We start from the raw sequence: 27,182 nt of genomic DNA, 5'->3' as shown, positions 1-27,182 counted from the left end.
AGTAATTTGTTTCTCTAGTTCCAAAATTGCACGGTGACCCCCGATTTTTATTATTGATTTTTGACAGAATGATTGAAATATTCTTTGAAGAAAGTTTGAGCAAAACTTTAAGTCTTTCACTTTCAAGGCGCATAGTATCTTAAGTGAAGATGGAGGGATTTTTCAATGATTTCATCAAATATAAAATAGAGCAAACACAAAGTTTTGAGCTTCCATTTCTGAGATGTGATTACAGGAAATTGGAAAACCACACAATACCCTATCGCAAAGGCAGGCAGTGAATCAAATTCAAATCAGACATCATCGTTTGTGCCACTTAGTTTGAACCGTGATTAAAGCTACTTAGTATCCGGGATTGATGTCTGATGGCATTTCTCCGTGCAGTCAATTCCCATTTATCGTCCAGGATTCCTTGCTCATAATTTGTTCCCTAGGAGCTTTGGTAGAGTGGGGCATGTGTAGAATTCCTGATGCCATGGCGTGCTTCAATCCCTGCTCAGTTGTCATCGATGCTTTGTGATGCCAGGGATTACACCGATCATGCCACATTGCTTCCGTATGAGCTTTTAATATTTCCCATTCTCCTGTGCCAAATGGCTATTATGGCAAGGGGAACAAAAAAGGAAGGGTCTAACTTGTGTTGTGTTTGTACATTATAAGAATATGCCAATGGATCATTTCCTGTACTGTATATGCACTATAACTAATTTTCTCTCATAAGGATGAACTCAAGTCAGCACCATTTTGTCACATGTTACCATGGATATTTGAGAATTGCATTTCCAGGTTTCGTTTCAAATGTACCGTAAAAAATTGAAAATTACTTGGTTTTCTCTGCAAAATAATGGCTGCTAGTGTAACGTTCAGTGAAATCAAAATGACATCAGTATACAGCTTTGTGAACGAAAATACAAGATTTATGTGAACTTCTTTTGTTAAGTATCAGAGAGTGGGACGTGTTGGTGTGTACAATCCTAGGGAATGAGATTTTGGTCCTCAATTCATTGAGTCATTTAAATTTTATATACCGGGTATATCAGGTAGTTTTTCACTACTATAATAGGCAAATTTCAAAAATGAATGATAGAATAAAACAGGATCAAGAAAGTAAAACTGTATGTACTTTCAATGAGCGTATTACAATCAGGAAAAGCATATTCCAATCTGTACGTAAATGCCGTTTAATATTTTATGTATAAGATGAAATGCACCATTATGAAGAAACCGTAAACCAATTAGCAGCATAAATCAGAGTCAGTATGTCTGTGTAATTTGTCATCATCTCTTTCTGATAGAACATCTTCAGTAACTATGTTACCATGGTAACAGTTGTAGTCCAGGATGTTGGAATTCATCAATTATGCAGGTAGGATAAAAGAAGTGTAGCTGATGAAGTCGTAATGTGCAAAGCCTGCAAATCTTCGCTAAGTCACCACGTGAGTGGAAATGTTCAGTTGTTCAGATAACCCAACATGAAATTAAAGTCAGCATGTATCGAAGTATGTGGGCATAGTTTGTCTCACATGCCACATCTTGAACATATGTGTTCCGCTATGAGCAGCAAAGTCGCGAGCTGCAAGCAAGGGCAGGTTAGGAGATCTGGCTGGCATCAATGGGCTGCAATGTATGTACCTGCATACTGTCCGATGGGATGCGTTGATGTTTGGCCAGATCAAAGAGTACCATTATTAATTTTCAGGAACAGTATGTAGGCAGGGCCAACAAAAACAGCCGTGTGTACTCGACTGAATGAGCTGTGCCATTCAACGTGGAAAGTTTTGTAGGAAGACAAGTCTTTAGTTGATCTCAGAATGAACTTAGCACTGGGAAAATGACAATTGCACTGATCGCAAATGACATCACTCTTCTCTCTCATCAATATGCATAAATAAATATTTGTCTGCATTTTTCACATAAACGACAAAAATAAAACCTGCTAGTGTTACAATTGCTACTTAGAGTCACACTAATTGGTATGAATTTATGGTTCAGACTACAAGCTGCAACAACAGCGGTGCATACAGCAACAAAATTTGTCCCAATTTTAGGCAGCGTTGTCCGAAGTCGCACTCGTGCAGCTATATTTTGTAACAAACCTAAAATCGTGATCAACGCTATTGTACTCTGATTAACGAAATGAAGAAATTTTTAGTACCGATTAATACTCTTTGAAACTTTATGATAGCATACCCAGTTTTATGAATAAACCCTTTTGAGGTTATGTAATGCATCTTAAAGATGTAAGTTTAGGGTTACACTATCCTTGACTTTCCAATGTTTTGCCAAAGTTTGTTTTACCATGTGATTTTGAAACCCAAGTACCATCCTCTGATATGATGATATTGATATTCAATTTTGAGGGACCATGGATATTGAAAGGTCTGCATGGCAAATGAAACTCTTGATGTTATCCTTAAAAGTTAAACTCCTTCCCTCGGCCATGAATAGAAGTTAAGAAGGTGAAAATCGGACAATGAAATCATGTGAACTTCTCTTAAACATGATGGAAAATTGCTAGCTGAGACAGGTGGTTGGAAGTTTAAACATTTCAAAGCAAAATCTGAATGGTTTTTGAGACTCGCATACATGTACCAGTATATATACGGTTTCCATGGCGCAACTGTGGTAGATAGTTAATGCAAATTTGCACATGGTAACCAAAATAGAGCTAATCCCTCTTCCCAAATTGCAATGACCCTCATTTGTCATCGGAGTGTTTTGATTATTCCCAGCCCCCGGGGGAACCCTAGTAACATGTACTGGTACCATCTACCACCCTTAACAAAACACAATGCTGCCTTCTGCCAGTTTCCATTATTATCCATCCTGTACCTGCAAGTTGCATCATGGCACACTGTGCCTGTATCTTTCTTTTCAAATGAAAAGTTGTCGCTGGACAGGATGTTATCATTGGTTCCTTCCAACAGGCTACAGTACCGGTACATGTATATACAGTTGCTGACTGCATCGGACAAAAAAGCCTGACAACACAAATGAATTTCACAGTGTGTAATCTCAGTTAGAGACCCGATTCTGGAAATATGACATCCATATTTAATTTCCATTCTTCACACAAGAAATGAAATTCTGTAATTTCAGTCGATGCAAAAGAGAAGTAGACATCTGTTTTCAAACCATTTCTCTCTTTGAACAAAATATTTTATCTTTGAAGGTAAACAAGTGAACTTTTTCAAACAAAAATTTAATTTGTCTGAAGGATCACGAGAATTGTATGGCTTTTTAGAAATTCGGCATGCGTCATCAAGCCAAATGATTGGATCCTGCCCAGAAGGTGAAATAACAATTCTGACAAAAGCTTCATCACATGAGAGTAAAAAGAGAAATAAGATTGCAAACTAGCGATAATAAAACAGGAAAAAACATGACTGACCCAAACTATAGAAGATTCTGACATCACAAGGTTGCTAATCACGCATTCAGTGCAGTTTCTTGACGTCATGTTTGTAATGTACTTGATTTGACCCCCCTCAGTCGTTCAGAATTCACTTCATGCACACGTGAAAGCCACATGAAAATGAAGTGATACTTTCTTCCTGCCATTTTTCTCAGAATTTTGAATTACCCTTGCTCTGCTTTTTATCAGCGCTACTAAAATTCTACCATTAGATGATTACAGAGAGAAAACATAGAGGACATGACTGGCTTTCTCAAACAGCAGCCACTCTCACTGACGTAACGCATAATGCCACTAAATTCCAACTCAAAATAAATTTTTTAAACAATTGTGTTAGGCACTCCACCTTTGCAGCCATTCAGGCACTTTTCGTGAATTTAAAAAAGATATCAAAATAAATATCAGAATATGCTGATGTTTTCTGTCAGCGCTATTCGTCTGTTATGTTAATCTGATGAAATGCTGTGGAGTCACTGCCACACAGTTGTTTTAGAGGATCAAGTGAAAAAATGCTGAGAACATTGTGACTGATGGAAACTTACAGTGATCAATATTGATGTTTGCATACAGCTTTCCTTTGTTGCCTTTGTCGCTTTAAAGTCTTTATCCCCCAAGTCTATATACATATATATGGGGTTCACATCTAGGCCCAGGGCCGGCCAGAACTAATCCGGCAGAATGTGAGAAGATAAGCTAATCTTTTGTCCGCGTTCACATTACGTTCAACGCTGTCCTAGCCTAGATCATTTGGTAGCGTCTAGCCGACCTTTGACCTTATACAGGTCAAAATACATTCATCAGATACATTCCAGTTCCTACATAGAAAATCATGTCATCCAAAATCAACCTTCAAGGGCCTAATCAAAGGCGAAACATTAAGGTACATGAGGACATGTAACAATGAAGAAGACTTCAACAACAAAGTCAAAACATTTAATGAAAAGCTATTACTGCGAGAATATCCACAACAAGAAATATCAAACATCAATGCGGAAACAAATTACGCTACACGAAGAACACATTTAAATCACAAACAAACGAACAACAACAACACAAATAAATTGATATTTGCTACCAAATATAGTCCACACATCAAAACAAAAGACATCAAACAAGCACTCCTGAAGAACTGGGAAGAAATAGAAAAAGACCAAACACTAAAAAATTTATTCACGATGAAACCGATCATCGTTTACAAAAGAAATCCAAACATTCGCGACACACTCATAAATACACAAGTACACAATCTTAGAGAAACGACCAAACAAAATGAAACACAACAAACTGACCCGAACATAAGTATTCTAGCCTCCTTGCTAGACGAACAAAACAATTCTAGCCTCCTGACAATAATTAAACCACGAACAGTGAAACATAAATCTAAGGAGAGCAATCCCCAAAGAAAGGCGACTGAGGAAGAAACCACACACTAGTTTCGAAACGTAGCGTCAAAGGATCACCCTGTCATTCGACAGCCAGATTACGGCTACGTCTCGCAATGGCTTATAGGCCTATCTACACCAATAGCCAAACACACAAAATCAAACACAAACACAGAGAGTGAAAAAATAGTGTAGGATATGTGTGCAGCCGCTTTCCCTTTATTACAAACGCTGTGAGATGATATTGTAGGCGATTCGATCCCTTGACGTGCCGTCCATCAGATTTTTCACCATATCTTCGTTCCAAATGCCTAAAAGACACTTGATTTCTTCCGTAGCCAGGTTGACTCCTCGACTCGCCATGTCTAAAATGATACTGAATCGTCGAATAGGTCAAAGACTACACTGCATGTCAACTACAGAGGGCGTCAACTGGGACCTGAGTCGGACAAAACGCGTTCACATACGCTGTTTACTGCTCGGCCAGAGACCTGGGTCGGCCACAAACCACCCCTCTCGACTAGGACAGAAATTGTCCGGACAGTGGCCGGCCAGAACCGTTCACACCTGTTTTTTTGGTCGGCCACGAACCTGGCTAGGACAAGGGCCTAGTCTTTTTTGGCTAATGTGAACGGCCCTATACAGCACCAGTTTAGGTGTTTTTCTTTCTCTTATACCTTGATGTTTATTCTGACGTTTTCTGTTTGATGACGTATACATGTAGGTTGTCTGCAACCTTTCACCCCTGTGGCATTAATTTCAGACTGCAGTTTCATGGTGATATAATGATACTGCACAATTACTTTGTGATGTTCAGATAAAAGAATATGAAAGACCAGAGAAAAAGGTAATTTACAGTAAATCTGTACTTGGTATTTGTTAGATTTGCAGGAAGACATTACATTTTCGTGTGATCTTTGATGTACTGACCAACTTTCTTGATATATTGTGTCCCAACTATCGTAGGATGTGTTTTGATGTTGCCAAAACCACAGCTGCCATTGGTTATTATGTATTCATAAATGACTCCACAACCAGTTGTTCACTCTTCTGCCCCATGGTCTATGATTAGCACAGCACTGCCAGCAAAGAGTAGGGCAGGGCACTTACCCTGAACATCGACAGGTTGTCAATGGGATGAAGGCCATGATTAATGAAACCAAATAATTGAGCAGGTTGATTACATTATGAATTTAGACAATCAAGAGCAATTTGATTACGCAGGTTTACAAACATTGTGTGCTTATGTAAACCAATGGTTAAATATGTGTCTCTGATCAATTGTATGGTTCCCATCGCATATGCTGGATATTCCTTATTTTGTGATCTGACGGCGTGTTTAAATTCATTCATTCATTCAATAACTGATATCAATGAATAGACTCTTTTGCACTGTTTGAATGATGGAATGTTGGTTATCCTGCCTCTTCCAAAATCTTGAAGATATAAACTATATGAGTATTCATGGAGACGACAATAGTAAATCGGTATTTGACAGGTAATACAGACGAGCAGATTCAATCAGTTTTTTGAAATTTTTTGAATGTCGGTTTATCATACACGCTACTGGAATATGGCACAAATAAATCGTAATAGTATTTATGGGGACAATTTTGCTCATGAAATTCATGTGCTTGAAAGCAGAACGCCAGCTGATCATATTTCATGGGAAATAAAATTTCAGAATGCCCTCAAGAGGGTCATTACGTGAGCAAGGCGAGCACGTCAAGTAATACTTGAGAGTTAAAATGCTTTCAGAGTGCCGCAACTCAACCATATGGCATGAGAATTCAAGTGTAAGCACATTGCAATGAATATAACAATGAAAGTCCTGCACTCAATACAAAGAAAAGCAATATGACCTTATTTGGTCATTCATTTACTGATCATGATTGTTTTCCAAACGAGTGAAATTTTTAAACAGTAAAATTACTTAGCTTTATCCCTTAATTACACAAACTGCCGCAGTATCAAGTATGAGGGGTTGTGTTTTTCACCTTGGAAATGTATCTTCGGAGGTTTTACAAAGTTACAAAAACTTGCCCACCATGTCATTTCATGTCATGATGCATATTATATGCATGAGCCAAGGAGGTGATTGTGAAGTGATCAATCAATACTGGGACTGTGTTCAGAAGGAAGGTTTCATTCACGTAGTGTCATACAGCTTTGAACCATGAGTTCCAAAAGAATCAGTACTGGTATACATACAAAATGTAAGGAAATTTTTCAGTGGAAAAAGTGCCTTTTTTCAGCCAAAAAGTGTTTCATTTACAATTTTAGAATACACAGACTTTAAATAAACTCAGTCCTGTGAAATGAAACGGCATGGACAGCGGCGTACGATTGGCTCAGATGGTGATTTGAAGGATTACGGAATAGTTGTATCTTGATTCTGCCCTCCAGCCAAATGAATTACGTCAACTTAAAGAAGCTTTGCAAAATGACATTCACCCCTCCAGCAGAGATGCTTTGCAAATGTCAGTTAATTTGATCGCACAGTACAAGTATACCAAACATTATTCTCTTCCTTAGATTGTTTGTGTCGTAATCACATATTTTGCCTTGGTTACTTTCTGTACCAACCATGAATAAATAATACTGTAGCAGCTTAAATGTCAGACAATTTAAAAATTTTAAAAAAATGTACCAATTAAGCATGAATAAATAATACTGTAGAAGCCTAAATGTCAGACAATTTAAAAATAAAAAAAAATGTCTCGTCATACTACCACAATTCAATAAAAATGATGATTTATCTGTATAGTGCCTATACATATTTCTACCAAAGAAATGGTGATCAAAGATCATCAGGGTGTATAAATGCAATAATACTGAATGAAGGAAAGTCTAGGCAAGTGAGAAAAACATCAAAATTTACCATAAATTCAAAAAATACCATACTGTATTAAAGCAAGGTTACTTCTAAAAACTTGTTTGAAGTTTGGATTTAACCCTTTTCCTGCCAGACAGTATTAAGACTATTACTTCCCCATCAGCCAAGTCAGTAAAAAGCGGTATTGAGCCCAAACATGACGTATTTTCACACGCTTGGCTTGGTATGTTACAGCATCTTTAGTCTAAAAAAATCAAGTTTACAGTATTTATGTTTTCAACAGCCTTCAAATGTACAGTATTATGTTAAAATACACCATATGGAATATGTTGCGTTTTATTAATGTTAACCATCTTGACCTGATGGCGAAATATGGACTTGGCAGGAAAAGGGTTAAATTTGTCAGGGTTTGAATGTGAAATGAACTTCATGTGGAAGATTATTCTGGAGGAAAGGGACAGGAAGATTGAAAACATAGTCTCCATATTTCTGAACACAGAAACCTGTTCTTACAGATTTTTGGTGTGACATAGAACCTTTACTTGGAACATTAAAGCCCCAATAGCTGTGAATGTGTAATATTAAACCGATCTCAAAATAACCCCAATTTTACAATAGTTTTTCTTTGAATAAGACCCATTAAAGACTGAAAAGATGTATAACACTGTCATAAGTGTCAAAAGTGACATGTAAATTCAAGCGTTTTAACATCATTTTAGATTTCCCACCATTTTCAAAAACTAATCATGTGACATAGAAAAATAAAGATTACAACAAAAAATTGGCCATTGTGTGTTGTGCATTCAAGTAAATGGCATCATGCTTGTTACCTTTATGATAACGATGTGTATGTGCAGGAAACTGGGTTTTTTTAACTTTTCTGCCATATGAGTGCAGCAGCCATCTATTATTTAACCTGTTAAAACATGTAGGCATGGTCCAAATAAGTGAGCTGTGATACTTCTATACATGTCCTTCAGTTAGGACATTTACACGAACCAACTTTGGTTTGAAAATAAAATCATGAAAATAATGCATAAAATTTGCAGCTATTGGGGCTTTAATAATAGAGCGATACAAGAAAGTCAACCCATAGATCCTCGAGGGTCTATGGTCAACCTAATGTGCAGTGTTGTCTGACACTACATGTATTCTCATGCAAAAGATCCCTATGCAGTACAGAAAACAAGTTCCAGTATTGCATGAAGTTACTTTCATATTCAGGATTAGTACATTACCAGTGTAAGCCTTGAAGCCACCGCTGGGATAAGCATGCATCTCATGTATTTTAGTCAGGAGAAAATGAGGCGTTTCTCTCAAGATAAATGTTGTGTTGATCAAAGAGAAGCAAAAATTCACTAGCTCTGATGAATTATCCACAGTCTGGAACCCTCAGGGGAGCTTGCATGTTTTAATGAATTTCCCCCGACAAATTGATGGAAACAACCGGCAAAGTTCACTTCAGGTTACTCGACACGGCTCACAAAGTTCAACGGAAAGGAAGCTTGACTGGCTGCATGAAACATCAGTGTTCTTGACAAGTTTATGACATTCTGGTAATCAACGTGTGAAATTTGTTTTACGCACAACATGGGAAATTTGTTTTACGTACCAAAACAAATTGTTTGACTTAATAATTAACGAAATAAAAGTTATCTTAATTGTAAATGACAGGTAATTGCCTATAGTCACACGCGTTTAAAATTGGAATGCAAACACTGCCGTTAGTATTATAAATACAATGCTTGTGCAGTTTTCAAAATGAAGTCAATTTAAATTTTTTCATCCAATTTCACATATCAGGAAAAACCATAGAATAATTGGTACAGTAATAACTATTTTGCATCACATAAAGGAATATATTTGTTTTTGGTCAATTTTAGAGGGCTATACAGTGTTTTAGACAATTCCTTGGTGAAGTCAGTGCATGGAGAATTACCAGCAAGAAAGAAAATTGCCGTACTTTAGAAGGACAATCTGAATATTTCTGTTAGTTTGCGAAGGAAACGTTATCACTAACCCATTAAACCCCCAGTAATCCAGGATAATTGCATTACACCCTTTCAACATCTTCAACATTCTTCCAAGAACATACAGAATTTGCATGTGGCTGCAATCCAGTATCATGGTACCCTTGAGTGTGTGTCTAAGACTAGGAAGTTGACTGTGTAGTCAATAATCACAGTTCAGTCTCAAGCAATGGTCATGTCCAAAGCACAATAACAAGTTTGGTCTAAAATTTCTACAAAAAAAATTAAGAGACAACAGTATTTTATTGAAGGTAATCAAAATATCTTAATAAATGTGACGTTCTTGGACATATGAACAAAACGAGTTACCTTTAAAGTCATTTTATAAGACGCATCTGTATTATAAGTCGCACCCTCCTTTGATTGACTTGTGTAGGATGAAATCCTTAAAAAATCGAAAATGGAGAATGTATGCATTATATGCGCACCCCTTTTTCAGCAGATCTGTCACACTACCGGCCACCATTTAGGTTGGCTCTGTTCATCAAAAGTTGAAACTTTATTTGTACCTTGTGTTTTAAAACGTACTTCACACGTTTCTCAACCTACCGGTTGACGAAGGAGTAAACTTCTTTAAAAAACACAAAAGTACATATTATAAGTCGCACCCCTTCTCTGGAGAAATAATTCGAGTTCAAAATTTGCAACATCATAATAAAAGACACGTCTTATAAAATGACTTTAACGGTAACTCCCATCTTGCAAATGTGACTGGTCAAGCTTAGGTTAGTACAAAATCTCATTGCGCACGGTACCTCTCTATTAAATCTATTTCTTTATAATTTTCATGTTTGATTTACATGTTTACTATTGGATAGCAAACATTCCAGTTATACCAAAACAGTCTTCATTGCTCTATAAATGACACAGGCCATAATGGCAAGCTTATGTTGATATACCAGCATATTTGCTTGTCTGTTTCCAATTTCTATGCACTGTAAACTTAAATTTCAATCAAGACCCTTTTTAGCTACTATAGACTATAGTCTATAGAAGCTATTGGGATGGGTATCCGTCCGGCGTCCGTCGTCAGTCTGTATGTATGTATGTATGTATGTATGTATGTCCGTTTGTGAGGCGTCCGTCCACTCAAATATCTTGAGAACCGCAGTACTTACTGATTTGATATTTGTTGTGTAAATGAAAAATAGGATTTTGAGAAACGTTTTTTTTTTAATTTTTTGATATTGTTGAAAATAGGCAAATTAATGCCAAAAAAGGCGTTTTTGGTAAAAAATCTTCTTCTTCATAACTGCTGGTCAGACAGCTTTGTTATTTGGTATACAGGTCCCTAGGGATAACCCAACTTAGATTTGTTCAAATTGTGATGATATATGCAAAGGTGTATTTTTAAGGAATTTTTTTGTCATTTTTGGTCAAAATTTGACTTACAGTATGTAATTCTTGTACTGTATAAACCCTATCAATTCACCCAGAAAAAAATAGTTGATATGATTTTAAATAATTGAATTAATTGGGAAATCATCAAAGCCAAAATAATTTTAGTGTAGAATTATCAGAAAGTTCAACTTTTTTTGACAGTTCATAGTGAAATGCCTACCATCTTGGAGGATTAAAACATGTAAAGGCAACTTTCCTGAATCCCAACTTTGACATATTCTGAAATGTCATTTATTGTGCCCTGTATGTTATCCAAAAGAAATTGCTCATAATAGTTTGTCATGATAGGGTGGTCAAATAAATAGAGATAGAGAAAGTTCTTATTTCAATTTATGGTTGACTTGGTAAGGATAAAATAAAATTACTCTTTGAGGAAAAAAATAGAGTGGTCAATTAAAAGAGTGGTCAAAGTGATAGGGTTTTTATGGTAAAGCTGGACTGTAAGATTCCTCATGTGCTATTTATAGCAATTATGCAATCTGTGTAAACAGTGCAAGAAAGTGTTACATGATTCCTTATAATGCTTTTGATGACCTTGAACTTCTTAAGTTTCAAACATTTGTCTCTTCAGTGTGCTTTCTCTGAGTACGTACAGTCTCAACTTTTATTCAACAGAACTTACAATGTTAATTTGAAAGTTAAAATGTGCTTTGTTAATAGGATGGAAATACTGATAAAGGTAATCAGCTTAAGATTCTTTATAACCTGACAGATACATATATGCTGTTTTTTATGACGTAAATCTTGATTTAAGCAAGTCTTGTGTACTTTAGAATGTAATTAGAATGTAATTAACTCTGGTTTATTAGCTACTAAAGACTAATATAGTCTATAAAAGCTATTGCGATGGGTATCCGTCCGGCGTGCACCATCAGTCTGTATGTATGTATGTATGTATGTATGTATGTATGTATGTATGTATGTCCCTTTGTTAGGCGTCCATCCACTCAAATATCTTGACAACCGCAGTACTTACTGATTTGATATTTGTTGTGTGGATAAAATATATGATTTTGAGAAACTATTTTTATTAATTTTTTGATATTGTTGAAAGTATGCAAATTACCACCAAAAAAGGCGTTTTTGGTAAAAAATCTTCTTCTTCATAACCGCTGGTCAGACAGCTTTGTTATTTGGTATACAGGTCCCTAGGGATAACCCAACTTAGATTTGTTCAAATTGTGATGAAATATGCAAATCTGTATTTTTACGGAATTTTTTTTTCCATTTTTGGTGAGGCCATCCTGAAATGAGCTATCAAAGATATCCACCTTCTTCATCAATACATGTGTCACAAAAGGTTATTCTCTACATAACGCAGCAGAGCTCTGTCAACTGTTGAGTCGCTTGTTTTTTCAAAACTGCTGGTCAGACAGCTTTAATATTTGGTTTACAAGTCCCTAGGATGACCTTAGTGAGATAATTTCATACAGTCATGTATCCATGTCTATAGTAGCTTCAGGGACTTTGGCCCTATGTTTAATTTCCCACTTTTCAGCATTTTTCAGAATTAAAAAGAAAATCAAGAAATTTTACAGTGCGTTTCACCTAGGTACCGCAACTCAGCGTACGAGACGGACATATTTCATGTACAAAACAAACGTTTAGCTTGGGTATCACAATGTATTTCAAAGCCACCAGATCATTTATCAGTAAACTTGCATGGGCCAGCCTCTCTGTCTGGACTGAGAGATGAAAGTTCAAAACATTTAATCTACAATGTAACTGTTTTTACAGTTTCAGCTAAGAGTTGAAGAACTGAAGGTTTTCTCAACAGAAAGTAAATAAAAAAGCTAAAGTAGATAAAGTGTATCTGTCAGTCTAGACAGGGCCACTGCCCCATGCTGGTTTACTGTAATTAATCAATGAGTTGGTGGCTTTGAAATGTGTCGTGATACCAAAGCTAAACGTTTGATTTGTACATGAAATGTGTCAGTCTCATACGCTGAGTTGGCGTACTTAGGTGAAACGCACTGTAACTGGTTTAAAGGTATCCAACATGCTGACCATTGTATAAAGTGGATGATGTTGATCTTTGTCTATTGTACGGTAGATTCCCTTGGTCAGCAGCAATCAACATGGAAACCAACCTTTGACGTTTTGGTTAAACATCAGGTTCTGAGAGTTACCACATTTTTGTTAATTTTTACAACCTGCACTTGAAATGTGCAAAGTGCGGCATTCTACATGTAGCATTCTATTATGAACGGTGTGTTAATGAGTTTACTTCTCATCAATATTACACATACATCATAAAGGACATCGGATTGTTCTCTATTCATGACGTCAAACAATGACCATCAGCATTATGATGAACCATAATTCAAAGGGGGTAAAACCACGTTGATGTGTTTCTTCACAAATTGCAAGGTTATTTGCATCTGATAGTTTTTCATAATATCCAATTGATTGTCTGTCAAGTCTAAGTGAGATTAAAGAGTTAGCATGATGAAATTCATTTATTGTGGTTTATTCATTACATTGTGGCTGTTGTCTGGCTGTGAAGTGAAGCGTTGTGTTTTTCAACATCACCAAGCACCTCAATGAATATTGTCTTCACAGAGGGAATAACAATCTATTGCACAGTACATCTTGCCATATTTGTTACATGCACGAGCTTAAACGGCCATTACCTGTAACTTTTGATGTTTTTCACTATTTTTTGTTTTGTAAGACAATTGCAGCTTCTTGTTCTACTCCCCACAATGTATTGAAACATCAAGTATTTACCTTGTCAATACAGCATCTATATACCTTTTCCTGCCAAGTTCATATTTCACCATCAGGTCAAGTTTGTTCAAACTACTGAAGCACAATATGTCCCATTTGGTGCATTTTAACAAATAATTGAACATTTAAAGGCTAATAGATAGTGTAAACATGACTTTTATGGACTAAAGCTGTTGAAACATACCAAGCCAAATGGGTGGAAATACTTTTGGGTTTGGCTCAATACCACTTTTCACTGAATTGGCTGATGGGGAAGTAATACTGTCTGGCAGGGAAAGGGTTAAGTGTAAAATAATTGTTATTGTTTACATTTGAGTCTGAACCAAAATTCACTTATCAACAATAACAATGCAGCCTACACATAAACAGGATGAGTTGACAAGCTAAATACTGTGTATCTCAACATGCTTTGGGAAGTAGAACAAGAAACGACAGTTGACATTAAAAACAAAAATAGTGGAAAAAATCATCAAAAGTTACCACTGGCCTTTAAAAGGGGCATATTTCTTTACATAGTGCACTTAATGCTCTGTGTACCTCCATTATCACCTTTTGCAAAACTTTCTTTTTCATTGAATTTTAAATCAGTACTGCGGTGGAAACAATTTGCTCTCTGTTTGAATCTCATCAGGAATAAGCCAATCACTTGTATCTTTAACCCTTTTCCTGCCAAGTCCATATTTCACCACCAGGTCAAGATGGTTAAAATTAATGAAACACAACGTACCGGTATTCCATATGATGTATTTTAACATAATACTGTACATTTGAAGGCTGTTGAAAACATAATACTGTAAAGTTGATTTTTTTTTTGACAAAAGATGCTATAACATACCAAGCCAAGTGGGTGAAAATACGTCATGTTTTGGCTCTATACCGCTTTTTACTGACTTGGCTGATGGGGAAGTGATACAGTTATTACTGTCTGGCAGGAAAAGGGTTAATAGCCGAACAATAATTTTCATACTTGTAGGGGAAGGGATATGATGCAAAACAGGTGCACACCAGGTCCCAGAACTAAGGACAGCTACTGACCTTCCATCAAAAGCTGACATGACTTTTACCATATATGGACATATGAAAACTTTTACCATATATCAGTATATGGACATATGAAAACTTTTACCATATATGGACATATGCAAACTTTTACTATATATGGACAAATGCAAACTTTAACTGTATATGGGCATATGGAAACTTGCAGTGATAGTACACATAAACTGTGAGCTAGAGTTAACTGATATGAAGTTACTTTATTTGCAAATTACTGGTAGTGATATGCCCCACGGAGACACTTAAACTCATGTCATATTTTACCTCTACATGGATGATTTCTTGTACATCTACCTATTGCTCAGGCAATGTGCATTACTTATTCGTTGAAGTTGTCCCCAAAGAAACAAGAATGCTTTACACACACTTCAGGGCGCACGTTAGTCCAGAAATGTATATGTATGCACAACTACATGAAACTCTAAGAACTCACATTTATTCAGCAAAAACCATCTTGCAGGATTGTAGAACACTGACGCACTCTTGTTTAAGGTTGAGATACATCTCTAAGAACTCACATTTATTCAGCAAAAACCATCTTGCAGGATTGTAGAACACTGACGCACTCTTGTTTAAGGTTGAGATACATAAAAGGCAGAGATCAAGGTGATTTCCAAGAGTAGTTTGGCTGTGCCAAGGATTGCTCTGTGTTCAAAGCAGAGATCAATGTAATTGGCCTGATCCAATTGATTCTCATTGTACTGTACTTCAGGTCTGATGAGCCTTTTCCCCAAATGAATTTAATCAGACTGGTTGTCATTACGGACATTTGATGCTGCGGTCTCCATTTGATTGCTATCCTATTACTGGCCTGTAATAATACACCCCAAATTAACTGATCTTTGCTTAAAGAGGCCGTAAGCCTGTAAAACCCTGCCCTCCAGTGTTGGCATCCTCCAGAGTAGCAAAATCAAGGTGCACGGCAGAGCAGGGCATCAAAAATACATGATAGTACGCCACACTGATTGAATTCTATTGCAAGATCTTGGCCATGCTAGCATCGATTGGCAAACCCAGGCAACTGATGAACAGCTTTGCCCAGACATCTCTAGTCAAAGCTCTGCTGGGCACCAGGTGTTCAACATATTCTAATGTATGCAATGTTGCTCTACAGTCAACATACAATGCAGTCATCGAGTAAAACGTTTTATCATTTATCATATGGAAGAAAAGATACAGATCTAGAGATAGATCTTATCAGATTTTCCTGTTGATGCTGTGGCCTGGTTTACACAATCCACCCTCTAGGGTTTGTATTAGAGTGCAGAAACCCCTGTATATGTCTCATAATTGCACTCAAAATTTTATGAATGTAGATCACAGTATTCTTCCTGACAGGATGTAATGCATAAAGTCAGTACACCAGTCTGTAGTCATGTTATATGCATGGCATTGGTACGTGTTAAAAAAATACTGAAAATCTCTATGCTTGTGCTGACTTTTTTCCAGAAACACCGACACATATTATTTTCAAAATTTACCAGATGAAATTATGATAAAATTATGATGCAACATTTTCAGTGATATCATTTGATAAAACGTGACAGGATTTAGTTGACTTGGGACCCCCTTCAAAGCAGCTGCAGTACATGTTCACTTTCTCTCCAGGCAGGGCATTTTTCATCTTGGAAAATGCACAGAGAATTATCTTACAGTTTTTCAATAATGCATGTCCCCGACAACAAGTGTTCCATCATACAGGGTGAACATCAGCCCTCTGGTGAAACTCACCAAGAATGTAACTAGCCCCCAAAGATAGTTATCCTGGTCTATCCTTCTGTCATTCCATCTGTTTTCATTCACTTTTCAATAACGTGGCCTGTCAATGTTTATACTATCTTGTGTTGAGCATCCTAAATGCGGGCATCCCAATTATTTGAAGATGGTTTTCCTTTTTGATTTGTCGACGAAATTGATAAATAATGATATATACTGTACATAATGCTCCAAAATGGAAAAAAGGAAGATGCATTAACAAGAACGTGTTTTGACAAAAAGGAAGTTAATCCATTTTTGTCAAAGCATTTTTGAAGCTTGAGCACAAAACACTATGCATGCTTATAATGCAGTATTGTCTCTTTTTTTATGAATATCAATTCTAATTCTGCATTCGTATATTTTCAGGCTCTGCCAGACCAATTCGAAGACACAAATACCCAGCCAACTCTGCCCCAGCCAAAGGCATAGTGTGGCAGTGGCTTGGAGACATGCAAGGGAGCTGGAGCACGTATGACATAGAAATTTGCTGTCTGCTAGAGACTGCCCACGAAAACAAACAGAAACAGATCGATCTCAATCTTACAGCTTGCAGACTTCCGTACATTGTTGATATTGGGGCCATGATTCAAATTCGGAATGAGTCCGGGTTCACACGACATGTACGCAGGTTACAACTTCCATCTGGCTATCCGCTTTGTGATGATGCCGGTTCTGATTCCAGAGGCAATAACAGTGGAAGAGGAGGGGGAGCATCCTCCTCTTACAAACTGAAGCATTCGATATCAGCACCCTGTGGAATCAGTGATTCACACCCTGGTGTTGTACACAGTAAGATCAGACGTTCCAATTCTACGAAACTATCCCAGTCAGACAGTAACAACTCAAGGTCTGCTGTCGACACAACTGGTTCTACCAATTCCATGGACAGTACTACGGACGACACAACACCATCGACGTCCGATGTCGTGTCTCCAAGCAGCGACAGTGGCATAGTGACGTCCGCTTCTGGCTCGTTGATCGGCATGGCAACTGCATCCTTGCCTTCATCGTCAGGCTCGGCGAGCAGTTCATCGTCAGCATCCACATCAGCGTTAACAGCGTTGCCAGTGCCTATGTCCTGTGGGAGGATGGTGAGGTAGGCACCAACATACCATGTGTCTCTTGTTCATTATTCGCGTCAAGCGCTTTCTTACCAACAGTCATTTGATTAATTGTTCATTAATACCCCAGATGCTTTGTTTAGGTCCCGCAGGGCGAAAAGAAAATTACCGCAATCAGTAACTGAAGGTGTCATTTTGCTCTACATGGTTATTTAGCTTATTCAACATAGCACAAATCATCATAATTCAGTAATATTACAAATTATTGCCAACTGCCTGATTTGAAAAATTTGTTTGCAATTTCATTCGCATTTCAAGATAGTTGGCCACAACCACCTCATTGGTGATTTAATAGGGCCATATAAGGTTGTATTGACATCTAAAAATCCAGAGAACAATTTAAATACTGCTTGTGTGTAACGAATATTTTCAGTAAATTTTGCTTGCTACTAGTACAGAGAAGGTGTCCAATAACCTACAGTCAGTCAGTCCTTCATGTGTTTTTTCATATCAATCTTTGTTGACATGATGGTCAAAACCACCTGCAGATAGTACCGGAATCAATTTTATCCCAAACACCACTTACACTGCATGGCACCTGTTACACTTTATATGAATCTTACTGAATGCAGAAAACAAAACCTGAAGAGCCATGGATGTCTTCGTCATTATCCCATCACGCTTACCTTATGCCCTACTCAACTGAAGAGAAACTTAACAAAGCGTTTGTCTTAGAATCGTTTATACAGATGATAAAAATTATCCAAAATTTACTGTAAGAACCCAACTCTGATTGCTTCTATCACTTCATTGAAACTTAGGTAACCCTGGTGATATCATAGAAGTCATACCAAAAATTTCTTCTCTCAAGGAATATTCAACTTAATGTCTTCCATGACATTTCCTGCATCATAATAGCCATTTTCAAATGTCATCCACTGCATTTACACATTAATAATTTTAGACTAATAATCCTGCTATATCTTCAAATTGAAGGTTTTCTTGTTTCGAATGCACAACTGTAAAATCATTAACAGCAGCTATGTTATTATATTACACTTTTAAAATACACAACTGTCATTTATAAATTTTTCAGTCAAAATCTGTCGGTATTTTTTTGAATGTACATGCACCTGTCGCTTATCATTGTATGCAGAAAATGTGCTACTTGCATTCAAGAAGAATGGAAAGTTGTAGAAGGGCGCCACCACAGTTCTGATTTGAGAGAGGAATATACCTGACAATATTAAAATGTATTGACTGCTGTATTGTTGAAGATGTCATTTTGCAAATTGAAGCATTAACACAGAGAACTTCCTGAAGAGAAAATTAATTGAGCAGCAAAATTTTCAAACTTTCTCAATAGTCTGGCATTGTTTATGTCAAATTTTCATTTCATTGATCAGCTATATACCTTTATACATGAGAGCATGCAACATTATATTTCACCGTATACATTTGACATATTAAAACAGACATACACTCTGGTACAAACAGGTCATTGTTAATGTTACTATGTATTTCTTACACCTGCAACAAGATATCATTCCATCTTATGTACACTTTATTAACATATGCAACTCATGCAGACCTTTTTTACACATTCATTCACTCAATGTCATCAGTTCAAGATCATCACAAATCAACTGTTCAAGGACAGATTAGTTACTTGTGATACATCTTTGACATGTCACTGACCACATTCATGTTTTGCTGGTGTCTCCATTTCTCTGCATTTAAAGGGACAAAAACATCAATGATTTAATAAGCATGAATATGATGTTTATTAAAAGTTCTAGTGATCTGAATTTTCACCCACTGTTCCATTGGCCAAATGCTCTTCAATGACGTAATTTCTTGTTAATGTCATTGGAGCATGGAAATCTTGTGCTGGCTGCAAAGCATGAATTGACGCCTAACAGCTGACTGTGCCTAACACTTCATTTAACAAAGTAACGCATTAAAGAATACTTCTTGCACAAAACAGTAAAACATATACTTACCGGCATGTGATGCTGTACTTTTGGGCAGATAACATTTTGTATGACAAAATTTCACTTAAAGTGAATGGGAAAACGGAAAGTTTTGTCCCTTTAAATGACACTATCCTGGTAATTGTCTCACACGGTACATTTTCACTTTCAACAACTCCAAAACAGGTCAGCTTCCACTCCATGTACCATCTCAACAAGTCGAGCTCATGCCACCAATCTCAGCCCTGTCATGACAGGTCAGTGTCCGCACATAAACCATTCTCAAATGCCAGCTTTCTTTGTCATGATTCTGTGCCCTGGGGTTCAATACAGAAATTGATCCGGTAATCATACTTGATGGTACAATCCTTTGAACACAAATTATCCCCAAGTGTACAAAACTATCACAGTTGAAACTCGACAACTGCAATTTCAAACCCTCCCAAAATACTTGGAGGTACAATTTATCTAAGCAAGCCAGAAATTTATGGGTGTACCTACAGTTTTCCACTGTCAAGTTCTCAAAAATATTTCATATTCTCAGAAATTTTTACTTCTGAAATTAAATTGTCATTTGTGTCTACATTTCTATTGAAAGCCAGGGGCCTGACTCTGAGTCACCGTACAGAAGTTTTTTAGTCCCCGCGGACGAAGTCTGGCGGGGACTTATAGATTGGGTCCCGTCCGTGTGCGTCCGTCCGTCCGTCCGTCCGTCCGTCCGTCATCAACAGTTTCTCAGACACTGCTGAACCAATTTTGTTCAAACTTGGCACAAAGGCATAGCACTATGACCTACAGATGCACATCGATTTATTTTGCAATACGATCCAATATGGCCGCCAGACGGCCATTTTATTACGATTTTTTCATGTACAGAGCCATAACTCAGGCATGTTTCAACCGAGTTTATTCAAAGTTGGTACAAGGACAATGACCAATGTCATATATATGCATGTCGATTTTTTTTTGTGATACGATCCAATATGGCCGCCAGGCGGCCATTTTGTTTTGATTTTTTCATGTACAGAGCCATAACTCAGGCATATCTCAACCGATTTTATTCAAAGTTGGTACAAGGACATTGACCTATGTCATATATATGCATGTCGATTTGTTTTGTGATACGATCCAATATGGCTGCCAGGCGGCCATTTTGTTTCGATTTTCCATGTACAGAGCCATAAGTCAGGCATATCTCAACCGATTTTATTCAAAGTTGGTACAAGGACATTGACCTATGTCATATATATATGCATGTCAATTTGTTTTGTGATACGATCCAATATGGCTGCCAGGCGGCCATTTTGTTTCAATTTTTTCATGTACAGAGCCATAACTCAGGCATATCTCAACCGATTTTATTCAAAGTTGGTACAAGGACATTGACCTATGTCATATATATGCACATTGATTTGTTTTGTGATGCGATCCAATATGGCTGCTGTGCAGCCATTTTGTTATGATTTTTTCGTGTACAGAGCCATAATTCAGGCATATCTCAACCGATTTTATTCAAAGTTGGTACAAGGACATTGACCTATGTCATACATATGCACATTGATTTGTTTTGTGATACGATCCAATATGGCTGCCTTGTGGCCATTTTTTTTACGATTTTCCATGTCCTGAACCATAACTCAGACATGTTTCAAGCAAATTTATTAGCTCCCATAGCCATATGTATATATGGCAATGGAAGCTATTCTTATAGGCTAGGGAAATGTCTGTATGTATGTATGTCTGTATGTCTGTATGTCTGTATGTCTGTCCGTCAACATCAAAAACTCCAAAACCGCTGCACATTTCATCTTGATATTTGGTGTGTACATGGATGATGGGCTGTAGATGAGATTTTGTTCAAATGAAGTTGTCATTGCCAAAAATATGCAAATTAAGTGAAAAAATGTAAAAACAGTCAAAATTGAAAATCTCAATAACCACTGAGCAGATTACATGAAAAATTAGCATGTAAGTACTTTGGGCTGACCTGAAATAATTGTCCTTTTTTTGATTTTTTGATATTGTTGAAAATATACAAATTAGTGCCAAAAAAGGCGTTTTTGGTAAAAAATCTTCTTCTTCATGAACCGCTGGTCAGACAGCTTTGATATTTGGTACACAAATATCCCTAGGGATAACCCAAATTGGATTTGTTGAAATTGTGATGAAATATGCAAATCTGTATTTTTAAGGAATTTTTTTGTCATTTTTGGTCAAAAATTTATTTCATCAAAACCGCTCGTCTGACAGTTTTGATATTTGGTATACAGGTTCCTACAGATAAACTAAATATGATATATAGAATATATGATGAAATCTGCAATTCGGTATTTTTGGTGCAATTTTTGACATTTTTGGTCAAAAAATGTCTTTCTCAAAAACTACTTGTCTGATGCCTTTGATATTTGGTATACAGGTTCCTGGGGGTTCTCCTAGTGTGATATAGTGAAATTTGATGAAATCTTCAATTGTTGTATTTTTGGGTCAATTTTTGCCATTTTTGGTCAAAATATTTGTTTCTCAAAAGTTACTCATGTGATAGCTTTGATATTTTGTATACATTTTTATACATAATTATGATGAAATCATCAATTTTGTATTTTTGCAGCTAATGTTGCCATTTTAGGTCAGGCCATCCTGAAATGAGCTATCAAAGATCTCAACCATCTTCATCAATACATATGTCACAAAAAGTTGCTCTCTACATAACACAGCAGAGCTCTGTCGACTATTGGGTCGCTTGCTTTTTTCAAAACCGCTGGTCAGACAGCTTTAATATTTGGTTAACAGGTCCCTAGGATGCCCTTAGTGAGATGATTTCATACAGTCAGGAAATACTTAATTTTGTATCCATGTCTATAGTAGCTTCAGGGACATTGGCCCTATGTTTAAGATAATGTTGTGATTCAGTAAGCATTTGAAATGGTAAACTGTATTTGGTGTTAAAATGCGGTAAAAAATAATGAGAAAACATAGCTGAGGTGATTTCAGCAGGTTTGGTTTCCAACAAATATATTCAAAGTTTTTTTTCAATGTTAAAGAGTGATGGAGGGGGGGGGGGGGGGTCGTGGCAGATTTTGAAAAAAATCCAAACAAATGTCAATAAAAAAATCAGCCACAGAAGGTTTGTCAAAAAGAAAAGGTGGGATAGTGGGAAAAAAAGAATGTACAGTGTATCGGATAAAAAAGATGTTCCTCATCAATCTTCCAGACAACCCCCTTTTATCAAATGGTACACCCCTGATGTATTTTTGTGTGCCATTAAACATGCAGTGTATTTTAGTTTAAGATGTCAATCAAGTTAGGTAAGGATTTGAAAGGAATAGTCAAGTTCACTACAGTTTAACTTTATCTCTTGTGTCATCATCCTTGTGTAATTGGTTAAGTTTGTAAGTTGCTCCAGATGTGGATATACCAGCTGTTCTGGAAGAAAACAATGTTTACTTTTCCCTATAGGGTTTCTGAGTTAATGATTGCATGTTGAAATCTCTCCATGTATCTGGTGCATGGGCAAAATGTAAATATTGGTTGCATGTTATGTATTTCAGTCTATGTCAAATATTGTAAATGAAAAATCAAGAACAGTTTGCTGTGTGCTTGTAAAAGATAACATGTATGTCAATTAAATTATATAAAATAATTAAATATTAAATATTAAATTAAATTATGTCAATTACATATTAAAACTGCCTTGCAGTTTGATTGTCTTAAAAATTATCACAGAAGTAGAAAATGAAAAGAAACTAATCAAATTGCTGTAACATATTCACCCTCAGTGTCTGTAGGCCTATACTTAACTATTTTATCATTACATTCAGCTTTTTGTTATATCTTTATCACTCTCCATGGGCCAAGGCACACTTGGGGTCAATGTCATCACTCTGTGCCAGTCTGTGAATGTCAGTCTGTCTGTATTTAGGCCCATGTTTCATACAATTGGTGGTTTGTTTTGATAACTATATTTGGTATATAGGGATAACCTAGCAATACAATTTTTTTGACAAAATGTGACATGACTTCAGTGACCTTTGACCTCAAATATACATATTTGTCCATAACTCAGTAACCACAAGTGCTACACCCTTCATGTATAGTATGATAGGACACCTTATGATGCCACATATTGTACCTCATTAATTATGTGCATATCTAATTTTGAGCAAGCCAATAGAGCCAGAGGTCTGATTTTTGATATATAGGGATAACTATAGGAGAGAATTTTTTTGACAAATGTAATGTGACCTCGGTGACCTTTGACCTCAAATATACATATTTGTCCATAACTCAGTAACCACAAGTGCTACACCCTTCATATCTGGTATGATTGGACACCTTATGATGCCACATATTGTAGCTCATTAATTATGCACATATCTCATTCTGAGCAAGCCAATAGAGCTGGATGTCTGATTTTTGGTATATAGGGATAACTATAGGAGAGAAATTTTTTGACCAAATGTCATGTGACCTTGATGACCTTTACCTAAAATATATGTTTATGTCAATAAATAAGTAACTACAAGTGCTATGTCCTTTGTATTTAGTAGGATGGGAGACCTTATGACAACACATGCTTTACCTCATTAATTTTGCACACATCTAATTCTGGGCAAGTGAATAGAGCTAGAGGTCTGATTTTTTGGCATATAGGGATTAATTAGCAATATAATTTTTTTTTCAAAATGTCATGTAACCTCAATGACCTTTGACCTTGATTATACATATATATGCATATCTCAGTAACCACAAGTTCTATACCCTCCAATTTTGATAGGATATTAGACCTTAAGATGTCACATCTTGTACCTCATTTATTATGCGCATATGTATTTCTTGGCTGGCCAATACTGCTAGAGGTCTGATCTTTTTTCCCGATTTAGAACCATAACTTAAACATGCCTCATGTGTTTCAAATTGGGAACAACGACATAGACCTATTTGCCCATAGATCTCAACATATACACTCCAGTGATACTTCTTAATGACCACATTTCCCTGCCCCATCAAGATTAATACTCCTATTACAAGTGGGGACTGTCATTGTCAATGACTTGTTTAGTTAATGGTTGTATCACAGTATACGATATTTCTAATTCTGTATTTTTTCCATTTTATATCAGTGATCGAAATAATCGGTGGCAATGGTGGCATTTGCCACCAAAAACTGTCAATCTGCCACCAAAATTTTTTTCTGGTGGTATTTTTCTGCCACTAAATTTTGGGTCATCATGTCATTGATCCTACGGCTTGAATGAAGGAACACTAGTCTGAAGGAACACGCGTTGTCTGACGGCGGAAAAACTCATTAGCCAAAAAAACCCCAAACTAATTGCGACATTTTGGCATGAATGAAAACAGCGTTAATCCAAACTTGTGATTGGCTAATCTTCATATCGATGACAGCAGCTTTTGTACACTGGACATGTTGTTGCCCTCTGTGATAGCCGCATATGTAGTCATACGGCACAAGATAAAAGCATGTTGTGACATTTTGAAAACAAAGCCAAACTGCAGCCTGCATGAATTAAATAACAATAAATGCTTGCAATTCATTAGCCAGTAACAGGGCTCAAAAATTCCTATCGCCCGACGCCCGTGGCTAGTGAATATTTTGCGTTCGGGCAAGTAAAATCAATATGCTTCCCGTCCGACGGGCAAGTGCACCAGCGGTTGAATTAACTAAGCTCTGGACAATTCAAGCTTGAAAACGACACTATTTCATTAGGTCTGTACACGCCTACAATCATTGTAAGTCCTTCAACTCTGAAAAGTTTTTTCTGAAAACCCTTGAAAATCCGCCCGACATCGCAAAATAATCGTTCTTGCTGTTGTAAAACACAAAAAGTCGTAAAAATACAGTTTTGCGACATGTTCTCTCCGACGACACGGAGTGAACTCATTGTTTTGTATGTGTGCCGTAAAGTGGTTTGCTCTTGACAGTGGTTGCCATTCTCTTTGTGCAAGTGCAGCATGAGTCATATGACAGTCGATCGGCTTCACGCGATAGTGTAATTGCACCCTGTGCTTGGTAAATGGATGTAAACTTATTCGAAGCCATGGATCTCGGCAATGCTTACTGTTCAACGTAAATCAACACCCAGATGAAAAAGTACAAGTTTACATCGTAGTCGAAACGGGCTCAGTCGACCAAGGAGGCCACATATTGCAGCTACGTAGTGCGTGAGATGCAGACAGTTTCAAATTACGTGACCTTGGTTGTTAGGGATCGGCTCTCACTTACAGAAAACAAATCTGCACTGAAGAGTAATGAAAACGAAACTTGAATCTGCTCTCTTGACGAATACATTTATCAAAATAAAACTTTGAAAGACGGCTGTGCTCAGTGAGTAAACATGTAAACAGGTAAAAGGGTTGCAGATGTACATGTGCGTATGCATTGGCAGATAAACACTAGCAGAGCAGTTGTTTGTGATCTCAGCTTGATAATAAAGAGTAGCAGCCAGCTATGCACATTGTAAATCACACAATCTTATTACTCTTATGCAAGGATTTTAATTTGGATTAGGTTGTGGAAAAATTCCAAATAAAAGAAAAATTCCAAATTAAAGATGTTTTCTAAATGGCCAAATCTACAGAAAAAAACTAAAGTATTCTCACATTTTTTCTGCGACATTTCAGATTTGGTAATAGTCCTTCATTTTAACAAGAATGTAGTTCATGTTTGAATCTGTTTTTACCCTCTTTGAATTCACTTCATATGGCCAAACTCTTGCTTTCTGTTACAAATTACTGGTACAGTTATTAGATAGGGCAAGTAATTTTTCCTGTCGGGCAAGTAAAAATGAAATTCACGTGTCCCACGATTGGTAAGTTTGAAAATTTTTTTTCGAGGCCTGCAGTATGGGTTGATTTTTTGTGACGTGTACTCACCATATTTTCAAGAATTTATAAATTAGAGTGAGTATGTGGCAATGACAAAATGTTGTATTATACCGATCACAAACTGCCACCAGATTTTTCATAATTGCCACCTGATTTTATATCCGGTGGCAAACTTTTGCCACAAGAAATAAAAAAGTATTTCTATCCCTGTTATATTCTGAATAAATACATTAAACATATTTCACTGTCTCCAGTACATTACATTTCAGTATTTTCACTTCATGCACTTTATCCCTTTCACACATGTTCAAATATCTGACCAGAGAACAAACACTAAATAGTCCAGGATGGGAGCTACAGTGTCATTGACGCTATTTTTTAAAGTTGGTACAAGGACATTGACTTATACCGTAGTATACATATGTACTTCAATATAAATATGTACTTTGTTTGTTTCTCGATATGGTCCGATATGGCCACATGGTGGCAATTTTGTTAGGGTTTTTTTCATGTCGAGAGCCATGACTCTGGCAAGTCTCAACTGATTTTATTCAAAGTTTGTAACTGAACATTGACTTATGTCATACATATACTTGTTGATTTTTTAAACAGTAAGATCAAATATCGCTGCGTGGCGGTGATCTTGTTACGATTTTCTCGTATACTGAGCCATAACTCAGACATATTTCCACCAGTA

General features: G+C 36.7%; 1 protein-coding gene across 3 annotated transcripts in view; it reads left to right on the top strand.

Moving 5' to 3' along the window:
* The window catches only part of LOC139145362 (E3 ubiquitin-protein ligase DTX4-like), a 59,970-nt gene that overhangs the window by 25,113 nt on the left and 7,675 nt on the right, over positions 1–27,182 (top strand). For 2 of the 3 annotated variants that reach the window (XM_070716479.1, XM_070716481.1), the window contains exons 2-3: positions 16,975–17,704; positions 19,829–19,899. In XM_070716479.1, coding sequence (XP_070572580.1) covers positions 16,975–17,704; positions 19,829–19,899 — 801 coding nt within the window. The remainder of the gene's footprint in view (positions 1–16,974; positions 17,705–19,828; positions 19,900–27,182) is intronic. The other variant, XM_070716480.1, reaches the window with a different exon arrangement.

Source organism: Ptychodera flava, chromosome 12, assembly GCF_041260155.1.
Source record: "Ptychodera flava strain L36383 chromosome 12, AS_Pfla_20210202, whole genome shotgun sequence".
In the NCBI taxonomy this organism is placed as follows: Eukaryota; Metazoa; Hemichordata; class Enteropneusta; family Ptychoderidae; genus Ptychodera; species Ptychodera flava.
This window is presented reverse-complemented; position numbering and strand designations above follow the sequence as displayed.